The sequence below is a fragment of the Euleptes europaea genome, chromosome 2 (assembly GCF_029931775.1).
Source record: "Euleptes europaea isolate rEulEur1 chromosome 2, rEulEur1.hap1, whole genome shotgun sequence".
Taxonomy (NCBI): Eukaryota; Metazoa; Chordata; class Lepidosauria; order Squamata; family Sphaerodactylidae; genus Euleptes; species Euleptes europaea.
In genome coordinates, this window is record NC_079313.1 from 8,845,581 (window position 1) to 8,863,746 (window position 18,166).

The 18,166-nt window shown below is 48.5% G+C and overlaps 1 protein-coding gene across 1 annotated transcript; it reads right to left on the reverse strand.

Annotated features, from left to right (window-relative positions):
* Window positions 1-3,846: 3,846 nt before the first annotated feature.
* CACTIN (cactin, spliceosome C complex subunit) lies at window positions 3,847-17,289 on the reverse strand. Its single transcript, XM_056845200.1, has 10 exons — window positions 17,147-17,289; window positions 15,076-15,559; window positions 13,062-13,157; window positions 12,731-12,876; window positions 10,921-11,083; window positions 9,919-10,033; window positions 7,133-7,325; window positions 5,796-5,936; window positions 4,959-5,224; window positions 3,847-4,341 (listed from the first exon to the last, which is right to left on the reverse strand). The coding sequence occupies exons 1-10, from the start codon at window positions 17,272-17,274 to the stop codon at window positions 3,851-3,853; spliced, it is 2,223 nt and encodes a 740-aa protein (XP_056701178.1). The 5' UTR covers window positions 17,275-17,289; the 3' UTR covers window positions 3,847-3,850.
* Window positions 17,290-18,166: the final 877 nt, after the last annotated feature.

Below are 18,166 nucleotides of genomic sequence, written 5' to 3' on the forward strand. Positions count from 1 at the left end.
AATTGTATATACACAAAGTGCAAATATTTATAAGCTACTGAGGTGAAACATAGACCATATACGTGACATATACACAACACAATTATATACAATATGTACAGTTCACACAAAAAATGTAGAGAAATTTCCAAAGGTCTCAACTGAGTACCAAAAATATATAGAGGAAGTTCCAAAGGTCTCAACTGAGTACCAAATGAATGCTAATATTGTAATCCTTGTGTAAAGTTCATATAGAGCCACAATCGTCGATGGATACGGCCATTTCAGATCCACAGCAGTGGAAATCTTTCTTCAGTCCTTAATACAAAAGTGCTGTTACATATTCATCATTCCTTCCCACACAGGGTAAGTATAAGCAATTACAATCAGACGTCAGTAAAGTATATCACATAGCGCAGCTAGCATAGAGACAGAGCAGACCCACCCAACGACAGGTCCATCTGCCATCTATCAGTGGCCGGGAAGCTTTATGTTTTGTCTCTTTATTACTGACGTGTGGACTGGTCAGAAACGAATAAAATCCTGGGGAGGGAACTGGCCGGCTTCAGGTGAGGGGCTGGTACAGATGATCATCTGTTGACTTTACAGTTCTTAATCACTAAATATACAACCAAGAGTCGGGGGATCATCGCTGCTGCCTCCGTGGATCTGAAGGCATCTTTTCTGTCCCCAACTCCCAACTGCGGCACCAGTTAAAATCAACATCTATGGACTGAGATTTTGCGTTCTAATCCCACTGCACAAGCCCGCTATGGGTGACGAACAATTTTCCAACATAATTTCCCTACAGAAGGGAAGGTTGGTTTTTATATGCCGACTTTCTCTACCACTTAAGGAAGAATCAAACTGGCTTACAATCGCCTTCCCTTCCCCTTCCCACAGCAGACACCCTGTGAGGTGGGTGGGGCTGAGAGAGCTCTAAGAGAGCTGTGACTAGCCCAAGGTCACCCAGCTGGCTTCATGTGGAGTGGGGAAACCAACCCAGTTCACCAGATTAGCATCCACCTCTCATGTGGAGGAGTGGGGAAATCAAACCCAGTTCTCCAGATCAGAGTCCACCGCTCCAAACCACTGCTCTTAACCACTATGCCATGCTGGCTCTCCGTCCAGGATGTGTGCCGGCTCCTTTATCGTTCAGCTTATATATTAATATTTCTGCTGTCTCTATTCAGGTCTGTTATTCTCCGTCTATTACCAACATTAAAGTTCCTATTCTACTTTTTGCTGATGATGCAATTCTCCTATCGAGAACGTCAGGACTGTCCTCTCTGATAAAGGTTTTTGTCTCTTACTGTCTAGAAGAACGCCTGATAGTTTACTATAAAAAAACCAAGGTTGTTGTTTTGGGCCAAAAAAATCTATATACCACGCGTGGCAAATTTACGGTACTGATATCACAGAGGTCCCCTAGTTTAAATACCTAGGGGTTTGGTTTAACCAGAGATTAACTTGGTCAGCGCAAGCTACTCATGTTAAAGGATTGACTATAGCGGCAACAAATATTCTTTGTCATTTCTTGTATTCATCTGGGGCTCAGTATATCGCAGCCGCCGTTAAAGTGTTCAGCGCCAAGGCGGCTGTGCAGTTTATATGGGCCTGGTATCTGTACTGATAAAATAGGGGGTGTCCTTTGATTCAATTCTTCAATTCAATTCCTGTTCCATCTTTGGAATTCCAAATTGTGTGGCGGGGGTGACCCTCCAAGTGGAATTGGGACAATCATCTCTTGAAGTTTGGGCTTGGATGAAAACCTTTTCTCTTAATGTTAAAATTAGACACTCCAACACCCAAGAGGGCCTTCCTTTCACCCTTAGAAGCTCCTTGATTCATGAATCCCAAGCAGCCTAATTCTAAATCTATTGTTTAAGGCAGGGCTTCTTAAACCTTTTCCACTCGTGACCCCTTTTCGCCCGAGAAATTTTTACGCGACCCCAGGTATATTGGTATACCTATAATTTTACCATATACTGTTGCCAAATTTTTCGTGACCCCCATATTGTTATGCGACCCCATATGGGGTCACGACCCAGTTTAAGAAGCTTTAGTTTAAGGGATATAAGGACTGAGATAAATTTTGCCACTGCTAAGGTAACCCTAGGATCGCCGTCACTTAATAAGTAGGGTATTAACTCAGACACAGGGGTACTAGTCCCATATGTTAGAAGAGGAATAATATAACTTGATCCTAGGTCCTCATAAAAACGACATTCCAGGAACACAGCAGTGAAATCCACAAAATTTGTGTTATAGTCAGGTCAGTATTGTGGATTTACTTGCTTGCTGTTGTTGGGTTTTTTTTGGGGGGGGGGTATCTCCAAGACAAAATTTGCCTTTTTTCATTCCTGGGGCACCCTTTCAGAACAAGATTTGCCTGGTTAGGAATCCATTTATATCTTTGGCCAGCCGACGCTGAACAAGTCTTCATCCTTTGTTGAATATTGGGAATTTATGGAAAGATGTGATTTAATAAAGAGCACTGGGAAAAGGTGATAAAGCTGCAAAAACTGCTTGTTAAAATAGCAAAACCAAAATGTGTACCAATAGTTGAAAAATTATTTTATTTATTTATTGCTTCTTACATTTTTTGTTTTGTATTTATCTCCCCCCCACCCATGTTTGTGAATGTACATGTAACTGAGTGATATTTAAAAAAAACCTTGGAGAAGTTTATCAGTGGCTACTATTCATGTTGACTAAAGGAACCTCCATATTCAGAGGCAATAAACCTCTGCGTGGCAGTGCCAGGGGGAACAGAATCGTAGAATCATAGAGTTGGACGGGGCTATACAGGCCATCTAGTCCAACCCCCTGCTCAATGCAGGATCGGCCTGGAGCATCCCTGACAAGTGCCTGGTCCAGCATCTGCTTAAACACTGCCAGTGAGAGGGAGCTCACCACCTTCCCTAGGTAGCTGATTCCACTGTCAAACAACTCTTACTGTAAAATTCCCCCCCCTAATATCCTTTCCGCCTGCAATTTAAACCCATTATTGCGCGTCCTATCCTCTGCTGCCAGCAGGAACAGCTCCCTGCCCTCCTCTAGGTGACAACCCTTCAAATTCTTAAAGAGAGCAATCGTGTCCCCCCTCAATCTCCTCTTCTCCAGACTAAACATTCCCGACTCCCTCAGCCTTTCCTCAACATCAGGGAAAGAGGAACTGGTTGGCCACTTTGTGAGACAGGATGCTGGACTAGATGGACCACCGGTCCAATCCAGCAGGGCTCTTCTTACGTTCTTATGGAGGCCTCGGCCTCTATGCCCTGTTGCTGGCCCTCCAGAGGAACCAGTTGGCCACTGTGTGAGACAGGATGCTGGACTAGATGGACCACTGGTCTGATCCAGCAGGGCTCTTCTTACGTTCTTAACCCAAGGTTTTACCGAGACCAACCTTCTCCAACAGCAACGAAGAAACCAAACGGCAACAAAGAAACTGGTTTTATTTCAACTGGGTGGCTTCTTGCAAAAAAGGTCCACCCAACCAACACAGCCTCAGGAAACCTTACAAACCATTAAACAAAAAAAAAAATAAGAAATTAAGATCTGACGCCACCGAGAGCGAGGATTGAAGATCAGCCTCAAATGAAGAGAATCTAGGCGAGGGAGGAGCACCCCCTAGTGTCAGAAGAAAGAATGGCACCCCCACAGAGGCTGAACGGCCGGCCTAGGCACCGTCTTTACAGGTGAGCTGCCTGCTACATGCGGGCATAGCAGAACAAATGCATTCCAGTCCCCTTCGGCATTACCCTGGCATTCTTGGCGGCCCTGATTTTGGTCCGATTCCGCGCACCCCTCAACCGATATCAGCACTGCCTTGCAGAGTCAGGAACAAAGGGACGCCCCTGGACCCCCTTCACCGCCGGTACCGGTAGCGCTTAAAGTGGAACCACAGCTGGAAGATGCCGTTGGCGAACTGGCAGCGGAAGCCGTGGCGGTGGGAGTACTCCCACTCCCGGTTGACGATCTTGAAGGCGATGTCCTCGTAGGGCGGGCCGGCATGGAAGCGGAGGGTGGCGAAGTCCTTGTTGTCCGGGCAGGCCTCCAGGAAGTACTCCGGGGTGGAGCGCTTGTCGATCAGGTCGGGGTAGAAGATGTTGAACTTGTAGCCCTGCACGATCTTGGGAGGGGGGTTGTCAAAGTCGTAGTGGGTCTGGTTGTACTTGTTCCACTCGAAGCCCGTGTGCACCCGGTTGAAGAAGCGGGGCTTGCGGGGCCGGTACTTGTCCGCCCACAGGTAGGCCTTCCCTGTCAGGGGCATCTCCACGCTAAACTGTGCCTCGTCCGCCCCCATGCCCTCCTTGGCGCGGCGGAAGAAGATGTCCTCCGCGCTCTCGCTGGCATCACCTGGAGGGGAGAGAATGAGTAGGTGGTGTGAGCCAGCGTGGTGTAGTGGTTAAGAGCGGTGGTTTGGAGTGGTGGACTCTGATCTGCTGAACCGGGCTCGCTTCCCCACTCCTCCACATGAACGGCGGACTCTAACCTGGAGAACCAGGTTTGATTCCCCACTTCTCCATATGAGCAGCAGAGGCTAATCTGGTGAACTGGGTTTGATTCCCACTCCTACACATGAAGCCAGCTGTGTGACCTTGGGCTAGTCACAGCTCCCTTAGACCTCTCTCAGTCCCACCTGCCTCACAGGGTGTCTGTTGTGGGGAGGGGAAGGGAAAGTGATTCTAAGCTGGTTTGATTCTTCCTTAAGTGGTAGATAAAGTTGGCATATAAAAACCAGCTCTTCTAGGTCAGAGTTGCCGGGGATTGAACCTGGGACTTTCTGCATGTCAAGAAGATGCTCCACCACCGAGCCACAGCCGCTCCTGCCCCACTTGCTGCCGTCTCCCCCCACCCAAATCTGAGACTGTAAACTCCTCAGGGCAGGGACTTGTCCTTCGGTTAGTGTGCCATCTGTCCCAAAGACTGGAGCTCTCCCCTGACCTCAGGCCCAGCTCTGCAGCGCCCCCTACCTGTGACCTGCAGCTGCTGACGGGACAGCAGGAGGCGCTGGAGGTCCTCGTCGGCTTCCACCACGTGGGCGTCGAAGGGCAGCTCGTGGGAAGTCAGCAGCCGGGGGCTGTACTTCCCAGCGTCGTAGTCGTCCAGGCTCTGCTGGATGAGGTCTTCCTCCATCAGGATGGCCTCCCCTTCCCCCTCCGCTTTGGCCTCGCCCTCGCCCCCGGCCTCAGCGGAAGAAGGGCCGGCTTGTGGGGGCGTGCTCTCCTCTGCCTCCAGCCTGGAAATGGAGAGGGGGGGAATGTCGTGGCCTGTGAAGGACCCCTGAATAATTATGTTTTCCCCTCCACCCTGCCTCCCCTGAGCCCGTGGTGGCAGAACACATGAAGCTGCCTTCTACTGAATCAGACCCTTAGTCCATCAGAGTCAGTATTGTCTACTCAGACCGGCAGCAGCTCTCCAGGGTCTCAGGCAGAGGTCTTTCACATCACCTGCTTGCCTAGTCCCTTTAACTGGAGATGCCAGGGATTGAACCTGGGACCTTCTGCATGCCAAGCAGATATACTACCACTGAGCCACGGCCCCTCTCCATGGCTCTCCACGGTCTCAAGCAGAGTTCTTTCACATCACCTACTTGCCTAGTCCCTTTAACTGGAGATGCTGGGGATTGAACCTGGGACTGTCTGCATGTCAAGCAGATGCTCCACCACTGAGCCACAGCCCCTCCCCAAATGCAAAAATTGTTGGCCAGGCAAAAACAGAGTGAGGAGGGTTACCGAATGATCTCGGGGGCCAATTTGGCTCTCCATTTTCAGCGCTCGAAGCTCTGACCACTACTCTGCTCTCCCTACCTGCTGCTGTTGCCGCCACTGGGACCTGGAGAGGACGGCTCCTTCTTGACGATGGGGAAAAGGGGCTCGCTCTCCACCCCTTGCTCTTGTTTCAGCTTGTACAGCTTCTGGCGCAGGACGTCCTGGTGCCGCTCCCGCAGCCTGTGGTCCACAGGAGAGAAAAGAGAGGGCGCTTGCGTCGGAGAAGGATCTTGCCAAGCTGGGACAGGGAGCCGCCGCCATGGCCACGCTCTCGCACTCTTTGGCGCAGTTAGGCCTCCCCATGTGACCTGCTCTGGCCAATGGCTGCTAACCTGCTTATTGCCTTCTATGGCCGGCCTCAAACGCCCACCCAATTAAACAGCTTCCTGTTTATTTCTAGGTCATGACCCGATCTCAGGGGAGTCTACGCTCTGTCTCTGCATGAGTCTCTGCTCAGGTGCATCCTCCTGACAGGAAGGAAGCCAGCCCAGCAGCAGACTGCGCCCTTGCGAAGTGGCCAAAATGTCCTAGGGCCTGAGCATTGAGGGTCCAGTAGCGCCTCAGAGACCAACAAGATTTCTGGGGTATAAGCTTTCTGGAGTCAAAGCTCCCTTCATCAGATACAAGTAATGACAAATGGACCTTTGAGTCTCGAAAGCTCATACCCTGAAAATCTTATTGTTCTCTACCGTGCTCCTGGACTCAAATCTAGCCAGTCTAGGTTCATAGAATCATAGAGTTGGAAGGGACAACCAGGGTCATCTAGTCTAACTCCTTGCACAATGCAGGAAATTTACAGCTACCTCCCCCACACACCCCTAGTGACTGACCCCTACTCCAGGCCCAGAAGATGGCCAAGATGCCCTCCCTCTCATGATCTGCCTAAGGTCATAGAATCAGCATTGCTGGCAGATGGCCATCTAGCCTCTGCTTTAAAACCTCCAGGGAAGGAGAGCTCACCACCTCCCGAGGAAGCCTGTTCCACTGAGGAACTGCTCTAACTGTTAGAAAGTTCTTCCTAATGTCTAGACGAAAACTCTTTTGATTTAATTTCAACCTCTTGATTTAATTTCAACCTCTTTTGATTTAATTTCAACCTCTTTTGATTTAATTTCAATAGGTTCAGTATCTGTACTGCCCAGAGCATCACATGGTGGAGGCCTTCTGCTGCAACTCTGAATGATTTAGCGTTGGGTATCCAAGCACGTTGGGTAGCACACAATATGTGAATGAATACTCTAGTTTTGGACTGTAGCATCTGGGACATGAAGTTGACCACTGCCTATCTCCTGCATGAAAGAGGCCTGCTCTATTTCAGGGAAGGAATCCCCCTCTTTGATTCCCCGAGGGACCCCTATTGGGGCCAGTCTGCTCACCTCGCCCGAGCCATGTAAGCCTTAAGTTGCTGTAGGAGGCTCTCCCAATAGCCGATGTCAAGGTTGGGGCCCCCGGCCCGTATCTTGCCCTCGATCCCTTGGTAGATCACTTGCAGCTGGATGTAGGTCTTCCCCTTGAAAACAGACTGCACGTCCGAACTGACCGAAGCGTTCACCCCTTCCCGGCGCTCGCCTGCAGAACACACACACAAGAACCTAAGAAAAGCCCTGCTGGATCAGGCCAATGCATCTCAAGTCCAGTAGTCTATTAACACAGCAGCCAACCTCTAGGCCTCTAGGAAGCCCACAAACAAGAAGACTCCAGCAGCATTACCCGGCCTGTGTTCCACGGCACCCAATGTAATGGGCATGCTCCTCTGATCCTAGAGAGAACAGGTGTGCATCATAAGAACATAAGAAAAGCTCTGCTGGATCAGGCCAAGGCCCATCAAGTCCAGCCGTCTGTTCACACAGCGGCCAACCAGGCAAGACAATGGCAGCAACATTGTCCTGCCTGTGTTCCACAGCACCTGATATAATAGGCATGCTCCTCTGATCCCAGAGAGAATAGGCATGCATCATGACTAGCATCTATTTTTACTAGTGGCCATGGATAGCCCAGTCCTCCAGAAGAACATAATTTGGAAAGCCCTGCTGGATCAGACCAAGGCCCATCAAGTCCAGCAGTCTGTTCACACAGTGGCCAACCAGGTAGGTGCCTCTAGGAAGCCCACAAACAAAACGACTGCAGCAGCAGCATCCTGCCTGTGTTCCACAGCACTTCATATAACAGGCCTGCTCCTCTGATCCTGGAGCGAATAGGTATGCATCATGACTAGTATCTATTTTGAGTAGTAGCCATGGAAAGCCCTCTCCTCCATAAACATGTCCACTCTGACGCAGGAGCTAGCTGCTAGTGGATTAGCAGTTATCCAGAACACACCACCAGAACTCCTTGGCTTTGTAGAAAACAGTGTTCGTTTATTTTTTACAGTGCACAGATAAAACCAACCATCACGTACACTTACTCCACTATACTTCCCGACACAGAGTAATTATCATACAGTCTTATATACATGTTCGGCACTAGATACCAATTAGGCCACCTGCAGACCACAGAATCGCATCAGCCTACTGCCTCAATCTGGTTTGCTTCAGTTCACTCTGGGACCTCTAAGGCTCTTGCATCAGTTTAGATGTCCCAGATCTGACAGCTATCTGAGAACTGTCTCTGTCAAACTATTATGGTCAACTTGAATCTCTGACACTCCTTCTCAAGTTATCATAATAATTTGACCAATTGTTTAAATCTGTTACTATCCACGATTTTAGTGAACAGATCAGCCACGTTTTCTTCACTAGTACACTTTACAATATACACTTGATTTCTGTTTATAGCATCAGCCACATTCTCATATCTGATCCTGATATGTTTGCTTTTGCTTCTAAAACATTGCTCATTTCCCAGTTGCATTGCTGCAGCGTTGTCAGTATATATTTTAACAGGTACAGGTACAGATACATTCAGTTCTCTTAACAGATATATGAACCATTCCAGTTGGTTTATAGTCTCGCTCACTGCACTGTACTCAGCTTCACAAGTACTCATTGCAACAAAAGATTGTTTTACTGATTTCCAGTGAATAGGGGCCCTGCCAAAATACAATACATAACCAGTGGTGGACTTGGCTTTTCCTTGATCTGCCCATGACGCATCAGCGTAGGCAACCAGCCCCCCATCACAAGCTCTCAGGCACATCTTCCTGTGCATAGATCGTTTTAGGTACCTTAACACATGCTTCGCTGCTTTCCAGTCAGTTAAATTAGGTGACACACATTTCTTACTCAGGTAAAGGATTTCAGGAAGCATGTTTGGGGAAAGACTTGTCTCTGTTGGAGTCTCCGGAAAGACTGTATTGAGCTCAACAAATCGATGGCCTGACTTGCCATGAATACACTTTGTATGCATGGGTGGGAAAGGAGGAATTGTATTAGGCCAAAATCCACTCCTGACTTCTTAATCATGGTTAAGGCATCAGTTGCATTACGTCCCTGTTCTCAAGACCTGGAAACCCTATTCAGCTATTCTTCTCTTCTGATATTCTAAAGGGTGTGGATTGTGCCTGCCATACTCTAACTTTGCCACCATATACACAGGAGTCCCCAATGCGATGCCCGTGGGCATGCCGATTTTCTCTACCTTTCAAGAAGAATCAAACCGGCTTACCATCAGCTTCCCTCCCCCTCCCCACAACAGACACCTGTGAGGCAGGTGGGGCTGAGAGAGCTCTAAGAAAACTGTGACTATCCCAGGGTCACCCAGTTGGCTTCATGTGGAGGAGTGGGGAAACCAGCCCGGTTCACCAGATTAGAGTCCACCACTCATGTAGAAGAAAGGGGAATAAAACCCGATTCTCCAGATTAGAGTCCGCCGCTCTTAGCCACTACACCATGATGGCTCTCTCAAATATTCATTTTAAAAGGCATCCTGTTAAGCATAGCTTCTGAAATGCTGATGGTTTACTATTAGAGTTATGCATCACCTCATTCCCTGACATTTTGCATCTGCGTCCACTGCCCTGTATCAGAATTCCAAAGGCACCTGCAGGCTCACAAAGGCTAGGGACCCCAGGCCTAGATGCTTGCATTTTTTAGAAAGCCAAAAGGTGAGATTCTTAAAAGACATAATTCAGCCACGAGGGGCCCCAGAAATGGCAACGGGGCACACCCCAAATCCGCGCAGCCTGATTTCTCTTAGCTCGCTAGCAACCCCACAAGCCACCTACCCGGCCCTTTCCCAGAAGCCTCCAGTTTCCGGAGCTTGGCAATCTCATCTTCGGTAATGACGGTCATGTCCCTCCAGAAATCCACGTTCTTCCCTTGTTCCAGCTCCATGTAAACCTGAGAAGAGGGAAGAATAAGAGGGAATAAATGTTGCACAAACATTTGCTGCTAAGGCATCCCTGAACTGCATCCTTCAGGAAGAGGCAGGTTTTACGGCCACAAATCCACCACATGTTTCACAGACAAGACTTGTATCACACCTTTAACCAAAACTTTTCAGGAGTTTACAGTCTTACTCAGAGGCCATTTATGCAGGGTCAATTTTGATGCTCGCGCAAAGCTCTTTTTAAAAAATGCGACCTTTAAAATGCCTATTCACGGTCCCAACACAAAAGGAGAAATTCCACACACCCCCACTTGCCTGCTCCTTCGTTCCTTCCATTAGCAACCTCCATTTGCATAGCTAATGAACGGCTGTGATTTTGCATGCTTCCTTGAGGGGATTCTTCAAGGCGGGGGTGGAGCAAATAAAAGGTAGCGTTAAAGGGGCTCTTGAGAAATGCGAAGCAGGTATGCGTCAGCTTTGCAGTCACTTCCTGACGGTTCAGCATGAAAAACTCAAAAAAATATGCAGGGCACTTAAGCCTGGAACGCGCTGCTAATTACCAAGCATAAATGGCCGGAGTTTTCTTTATTTTTAAACCACACTATAAAACAAATCCAAACACTCTTAACCAAGACAGCCAGCATGGTGAAGTGGTTAAGAGCGGCCGACTCTAATCTGGAGAACTGGGTTCGATTCCCCGCTCCTCCACATGAAGCCTGATGGGTGACCTTGGGCTAGTCACAGTTCTCTCTGAACTCTCTCAGCCCCACCTGCCTCTCAAGATGCCTGTCGTGGGGAGGGGGTGGGAAGGTGATTGTGGACGAAATGATGCTGGACCTCGGTCTGATCCAGTGGGATGCTTCAGTAGCGGGGGGAAATAGCCCATCTGTTGACTTACCTGGATATCCTCCAACAGGTCTTCCATGTCGGAGACAGTAAGACCGTTCAGGAAGGTGTACGGCTCGTGCATCTCCACAGCCAGATCGTCATCCTCGGCACTGATGTATTTAGCCAGGAGGTCGATGGGTTTAGCCCGGCCGTCCCGGATCCGGATTTTGGAGCTGCCGGAAAACACAGACAGAGAAAATAATTCATGTTTACCAGGAAAGGGAAGGAGAAGACAGAGTCATAGAATCATAGAGCTGGAAGGGACCACCAGGGTCATCTAGCCCAACCTTTTTTTAAAAATAAAAATAAAAAATATTTTATTATCTCAACCAAACAAACCATAAAACAGTCAATGATTAAAATAAACTCACCAGCACCAAAACATAAAAAGAACCCAGAACAGCAGCAATAAAAACGACCCAAGACCGGTACAAAATACAGATGAAACGTTAACTACCCAACAGCAGAAAGCCAACAAAATAAGCCTAAAACCAAATAATACTCTATTTATCTGAAATTCGCACGATGATTACATAACTACCTCTCTACAATTTACCCATTGGAGTGTTTTTTCCATCCTTGAAATTGTTAAATTCCAGCGAGGGTCCAGATCTTCTGTATTTTTGTCATTATTATAAGGTAAAAAAGGTGAAGGTAGTCCCCTGTACAAGCACCGGGTAATTCCTGTCCCATGGGATGACGTCACATCCTGACGTTTACCAGGCAGACTTTGTTTACGGGGTGGTTTGCCAGTGCCTTCCCCAGTCATCTTCCCTTTACCCGCAGCAAGCTGGGTACTCATTTTACCGACCTCGGAAGGAGGGAAAGCCAAGTCAACCTTGAGCCGGCTACCTGAAACCGACTTCCGTCGGGATCGAACTCAGGTCGTGAGCACAGCTTTTGACTGCAATGCTGCAGCTTACCACTCTGCGCCTTGGGGCTCCTAGACATTATTATAATGCATCAACTTAATCAAAGTAGAGGTTTTTTTTAACCTTGTTGATCCAATTATTTAAGTCAGGGAATTTACTGCTTTTCCAATATCTCGCAAGATTTGTTCTAGCAGCCGTTAACATACTGAGAAACATAACTCGAGTCATCTAGTCCAACCCCCTGCACAATGCAGGAATTTCACAACTACTCCCCCACATCCCCAGCAACCCCTACTCCAAGCTCAGAAGATGGCAAAAAAAAAACCCCTCCAGGATCCCTGGCCAAGCTGGCCTGTAGGAAAATTGCTTCCTGGCCCCAAAGTGGCAATCGGCACTACCCTGGGCATGCAAGAAAGGGTCACAAGAGCCAAATACTGATGCAAACCTTCCTGCCCTCCCTCTCATGATCAGCCTAAGGTCATCAAATCAGCATTGCTGACAGATGGCCATCCAGCCTCTGCTTAAAAACCTCCAGAGAAGGAGGTTCCCTCTATGTCAAAGGCTCCCTCTATGTTGGCAAGGATTCTCCATCTGAACTTGGCAAAGCTGGAAGTCAGACACCTTCAAAGCGATAGACTGGCCACACTCAAAGAGGTCTTTGGGTGTAGGCACAGACACCTAGGGCGAGTAGGGATTGTCTCTAGACGATCAAGGCAAGAACACTGTGTAAACGGCTTTCCCCCCGCGGTTTTTAATGCTGCTGGTAGAACCTAACGCAGATAATGCGCAACAAGGTGAGGTAGCAACAATAACGTTGTGGACTAGTAACTTGCTTGGAACTTATTGCCAAGCCTGCCTTTTCAAGCATCCACCTTTCAAGTCCCTGAGCCAGGACCGCCTTCCGCCATCAGCCGGGCAAAGTACCTTCCAGCTCCGCCCCTACCTTACCGCAACTTGGCCTGATGCAGGTGGAAGTTGTCTTCCTGCTCCTCCCACGTTTTGAAGTGCTCCGCCTCCTTCTCCCGCTGCAGCATCTCCAGCTCCTGCTCCCTCATCGCCTTCTCCCGCTCCCTCTCCAAGCGCAGCTGCTTCACCTGTCAAGGGGGGGGAGGAGGAAAGAGAAGCACAGAGTGGCTTTATGTCCCCAGGTGCTCGCCTGACTCTGCGTAACAGTCCGGGTGGTGCAGCAGTTAAAAGAGTCAGAGGGAAGAGGCTTCTGCCGGTCGCATCATATGGGGGACCAACAGAGGCCTCTCCTCCTCCTCTTCCCAACACCCACCTTCTGCAGCTCCAGGCGGTTCTCCTCCTGAATCCGTTTGTTCCTGTCCTTCAATTCCTTCTCCTCCAGGTGGCTGATCCCTTTCTTTTCCAGAGCCTATGAGCAACAGAAAAATCACGCTGAGGTCAAGAGACCGAAAAGCCCCACGGAGGCTGCGTCATGCCCAAAATTTGGTCTGCTTTGACTGGCAGCAGAGCAGCAGCAGCAGAAGAGTTGGTTTTTAATCTGCTGACTTTCTCTACCACTTAAGGCAGAATCAAACCGGCTTGCAATCACCTTTCCTTCCCCTCCTCACAACAGACACCCTGTGAGGTAGGTGGGGCTGAGAGAGCTGTGACTGGCCCAAGGTCACGCAGCTAGCATGTGGAGGACTGGGGAAACAAATCCAGTTCACCAGATCAGCGTCAGCCGCTCATGTGGGTTTGATTCCCCACTCCTCCACATGAGCGGCAGACGCTAATCTGGTGAACCAGATTGATTTCCCCACTCCTCCACATGAAGCCAGCTGGGTGACCTTGGGCTAGTCACAGCTCTCTTAGAGCTCTCTCAGCCCCACCTACTTCATAGGGTGTCTGCAGTGGGGAGGGGAAGGTGATTGTAAGCTGGTTTGAGACTGCGTAGAGGCAGAGAAAGTCAGTGTATAAAAACAAACTCTTCTTATAAATAAAACTTAATTTTTTATAACTAAGATCTTTTAAGCCAGGATTGAATCGGTGACCTTGAGCATGAGTTCCACCAAAGAGTTGGGGACTCTTCTCCATAAGAAATTGTCTCCTACAAAGGTGGAGCCTCAGTCCTTCTAGCTCAGCATTCTCTCCCCTGCCTAGAAGCAGCTCACCAAAGTCTTATGTAGAGAAAGGTTTCCCCACCAATACAGTACTTGTTACAGGAGCTCTTTAGTGAAAGAAAAAAGAGGGGAATAAAACCCAACCTGAAAACAGAAGCTGGAGCGCTAAGTAAAGGTTAAAAATATTTAAAAACATTAAAATAGCACAATGGCATTTCCTAGAGTTGATCTCTGTAACCACATACCAAACGCGTTTTGGCCTATTGGGCCATCAGTGGTTAATTAAAACACATGTTAAGTCTGCACACATTTACAGAAATAAATAAATACATATACAAACAGTTCAAACCCAACCAGGCATGTGTATAGGTTGTAAAATCGACTACAAGTTACTCAGACATCTGGTCAGATTGGTTCTAGTTGTAATACTGGTTAGTATATGTCTCTCATATACTATGTGTACAGGTATCAACCTAGGTACCTACTTAGCGCTTCTAATAAATTATATCTTTAGTAATTACACACACACACATATATATTCTTTCTACCCAACCTTGGGTACCCAGCAACAGGAGATCTTTAGCCAGAGATGCTGGGGCCTGAACCTGGCTCATTCTGCTTATAAAAGTGAACCTCTACCATCTAGCAAAAAGCAGGAGAGTATAGCTATGTGGACTTACTCTTGAAAAACAGAAACCTGCTTTATACCAAGTCAGACAATTGGTCCATCTTGTTCAACATTGCCCCTCCAGGATCTTGAGCAGCAAGAGATCTTTCTTAGCACCTGCTACCAGATCCTTTAGGTGGAGGTGCCAGGCATTGAATCCTATAATCATAAAGTTGGAAGGGACCACCACGGTCATCTAGTCCAACCCCCTCCACAGTGCAGGAAATTCCAAACTACCTACCCCACTATGTGACCCCTACTCCACGCCCAGAAGAAGGCCAAGATGCCCTCCCTCTCATGATCTGCCTAAGGTCCCAGAATCAGCATTGCTGACAGATGGCCATCTAACCTCTGCTTCAAAACTTCCAGGGAAGCTCACCACCTCCCAAGGAAGCCTGTCCCACTGAGGAACTGCTCTAACAGTTAGAAAATTCTTCCTAGTGTCTAGACAGAATCTGGGACCTTGTGCGTCCAAAGCAGATCCTCTACCTTCTCCTAAACAGGGTATCAGCAATTCTCTTGAGAGGGCCTTAGAGTGCTGACTCAGGTTTGGGACTCACCTTGCTCCAGATGAAAGCGCCCAGCAAATTGTTGTCCCCAAAGGGGTTGTCCGTATTGGTGTAGCCCATATACTCTTCCCCCCAGCCCATCTTCTCTCGCTTCTTCCGTTCCTTGGCCTCCTTCTTGGCCAGGCGCCTGGCCCTCTTCTCTTCGGGAGTCTCCAGAGCCTTCATCAGCTCCCTCTGATTCCTCTTCTCTTCCTTCAGATTCAGCTGCTCCTGGAGGGTAAGCTGCTGGCCCAGGTCTTCCTGGGAGTTCTGCGAGCGCGAGGGAGAGGGCGACGACACGGAGGACACCGAAGACCTGGAATCAGAACGCTTCCTGCTCCGCTTGCCCCTCCTCTCGCTGCTGCGTCTTGGGTTTCCCACCGAGGAATCCGAACTCGGGGAGCGGTCCCGGGAGGAATGTTTCTTGTGCTTCTTGTGGTGGTGGTCTCCACTTTTCTCTTTCTTCTTTTTCCATTTTTGACTCTCCTCCACTGGACTGAAAGGGGGGAGGAAATTGTTAAAGCCCCATAGTTCAGCGCAAGACAGCTGTCAAAGTGACTCACAATCGCATCTGAAATGGCAACCAAAAACAGCAGCTTTCTAATACCACGATGAAAAACAAAGCTATAAAGCAAAGGGGTAACAAGGCCTTCACTATTTCCTGTGGCAATGGAGTTTCAGGCATCATCAACTTGTACAACTTTCTGCCACCGGATGTAATCATGGTCCCTCGCTCAGATGCCTTAATGTACTTCATTTAGTTGACCCAAAACATCTTACATCATAGAAGTGAAAGGGACCACCAGGGTCATCTAGTCAACCCCCAGAACAATGCAGGAAATTCACAACTACTCCCCCACACACACACACCCTCAATGACCCCTACTCCATACTCCATCACTCTTCTCCACTTTATTGTCACAACAACCCTTTGAGGTAGGTTAGGCTGGCCCACTGTCAGCTGCCACTCCACCACAAACTTTAAAAGGAGATAACACAAAATCGCAGAGAAGAAAAAATACATCCGGGGCTATTGATCATGATGGTTGACTGGATCCTCCATGTAACTCTGAATACAGCTGATCTAGGTCAACATCAGCGATTGAGAACCAAAGCATGAAAAACGCTCTGTATATGCTCAGCCTTAACCTCTGTTATAATCACAATGGGTAGTCTGTAACAGTAGAAAAGAGCGCAGACTAAGAGAGCCATATATTAAGAGAGCAGAAACTTGGTATAATACAGTTTTCAAGCAGGATAGAAAAATAATTGTATGTATGTGGTAATTTATCAAATTTTTGTATGTCCACCCAGAACTTGTTTTGTACTGTTTTGTATTGTTTCTACGTTTCTGTATTTTTCTATTTCTGTTTCTACTTTCATTGAAATGATTTTAATTTATTTTTTTATTTTTTCAAGAGCAAGAATCCAGTAGCACCTTAAAGACTAACAAAATTTCAGCCAGGGTATGAGCTTTTGAAAGTCACAGCTCGTACCTTGCCAGAAATTTTGTTGGCCTTTAAGGTGCCACTGGACTCTTGTTCTTTATTGTCATGAAACATATTTCCAGTAAACAGTCCTATCGTAGAAATCAGGTGTGGGGGCTCAAGCCACAAAAACAGCCCAGCATAGAATATAAGTTCTGGGGCTTCCCTTATATGTGTGTGTTAAGTGCCGTCAAGTCGCTCCCGACTCATGGCGACCCTATGAATCAAAGTCCTCTAAAACGTCCTATCTTTGACAGCCTTGCTCAGGTCTTGCAAATTGAGGGCCGTGGCTTCCTTCATAGAGTCCATCCCTCTCTTGTTGGCTTTTCCTCTTTTCCTGCTGCCCTCAACTTTTCCTAGCATGACTGTCCCTTATATGAGGGACCATGGAAAAGATCTGGGGATCAAGTCCCACCCCCTCAAAATAACAATCCAGAGTGGAAAATATATTATTGAGTTTCATCTGCCCGTAAGCCTCACTTATAGCAAAACAACTATACAGGGAGAAACTGGGGGGGTAAGGGGGGGGAGAAATCCAATCGATCCCCTCTATCCCAGAACATCTCTATGATCCCACGCCACTCTCTTCTCCTCACCTGTCTTCCCGCTCTCTCCTTCTCCTCCGTCGCCTTTCATTCTCCTCGGATCCGGACCGCCGCCTCCTCCTCCGCCGTTCTCTGGATCTAGATCTGGACCTGGACCCGGACCCAGACCTGGACCCCATGGCCGCTCTAGGCCTGCCCCCGTCCCAACGCTTCCGGTTTCCCAGCGGGGTCCTTTCTTCCTCGCGTCGCGGAACAGGGAGGGCCGCCGTCGCGCCTGATCAGGGGAGCGCTTCGAGCAATATTTGCTGGCCGGATCGCCATGGCCTCCTTTCGTCCCTCTTCCCAAATGTCGCGATCAAATCGGATATGGCGACTCTCGCGCTGAAAGGGGGGGGAGAAATATTTTTCTAGGCAGTGCGTTGGACAGCTATACGGGGGCTTTCCCCATGAAGGTCGATGTCTGCGGAATTCGTATACATGTGAATGATTTGGGCGATCCTGGCTGCTGTCTCCAAAAGGGCAGCCTTAGAAAGCATATGACAGAGGTTTATAAGTGTAAAAACACATTTCGTGATCGAGGTCTATGAAATTATGCATGGTATGGAGAGACTGGTCAGGGAGAAGCTTTTCTCCCTCCGCTGAAGCTGGAGGGTGAGAGATTCAAAACAGAGAAAAGGAAGTATTTCTTCACACAACACATAGTTAAATTGTGGAACTCCCTGCCCCAGGATGTGGTGACGGCTACCAACTTGGAAGGCTTTAAAAGAGGGGACGTGTTCATGGAGGAGAGGGCTATCGATGGCTAGTAGCAAAAATGGATGGCTTGAAGATTGCTCGATAGGTCAGCCAACCAGCTCTACACTGCAGGGTTGCCAGCCTCCAGGAGGGGCCTGGCGTTCTCCCAGCGGTGATGGTGAAGAGCCTCAGAATATTTGCCACACTCCAAGAAATGATGGCGTGGATGCAGAAATGGCGGTCTTCTGTGCAGGTGGTGTGCTTCGGTGGCTCTCCTGTCCTCCCGCTGTCCCTGACTGGATCTGCAATAAAAGGAGAAGCCACTGACTGGGCCTG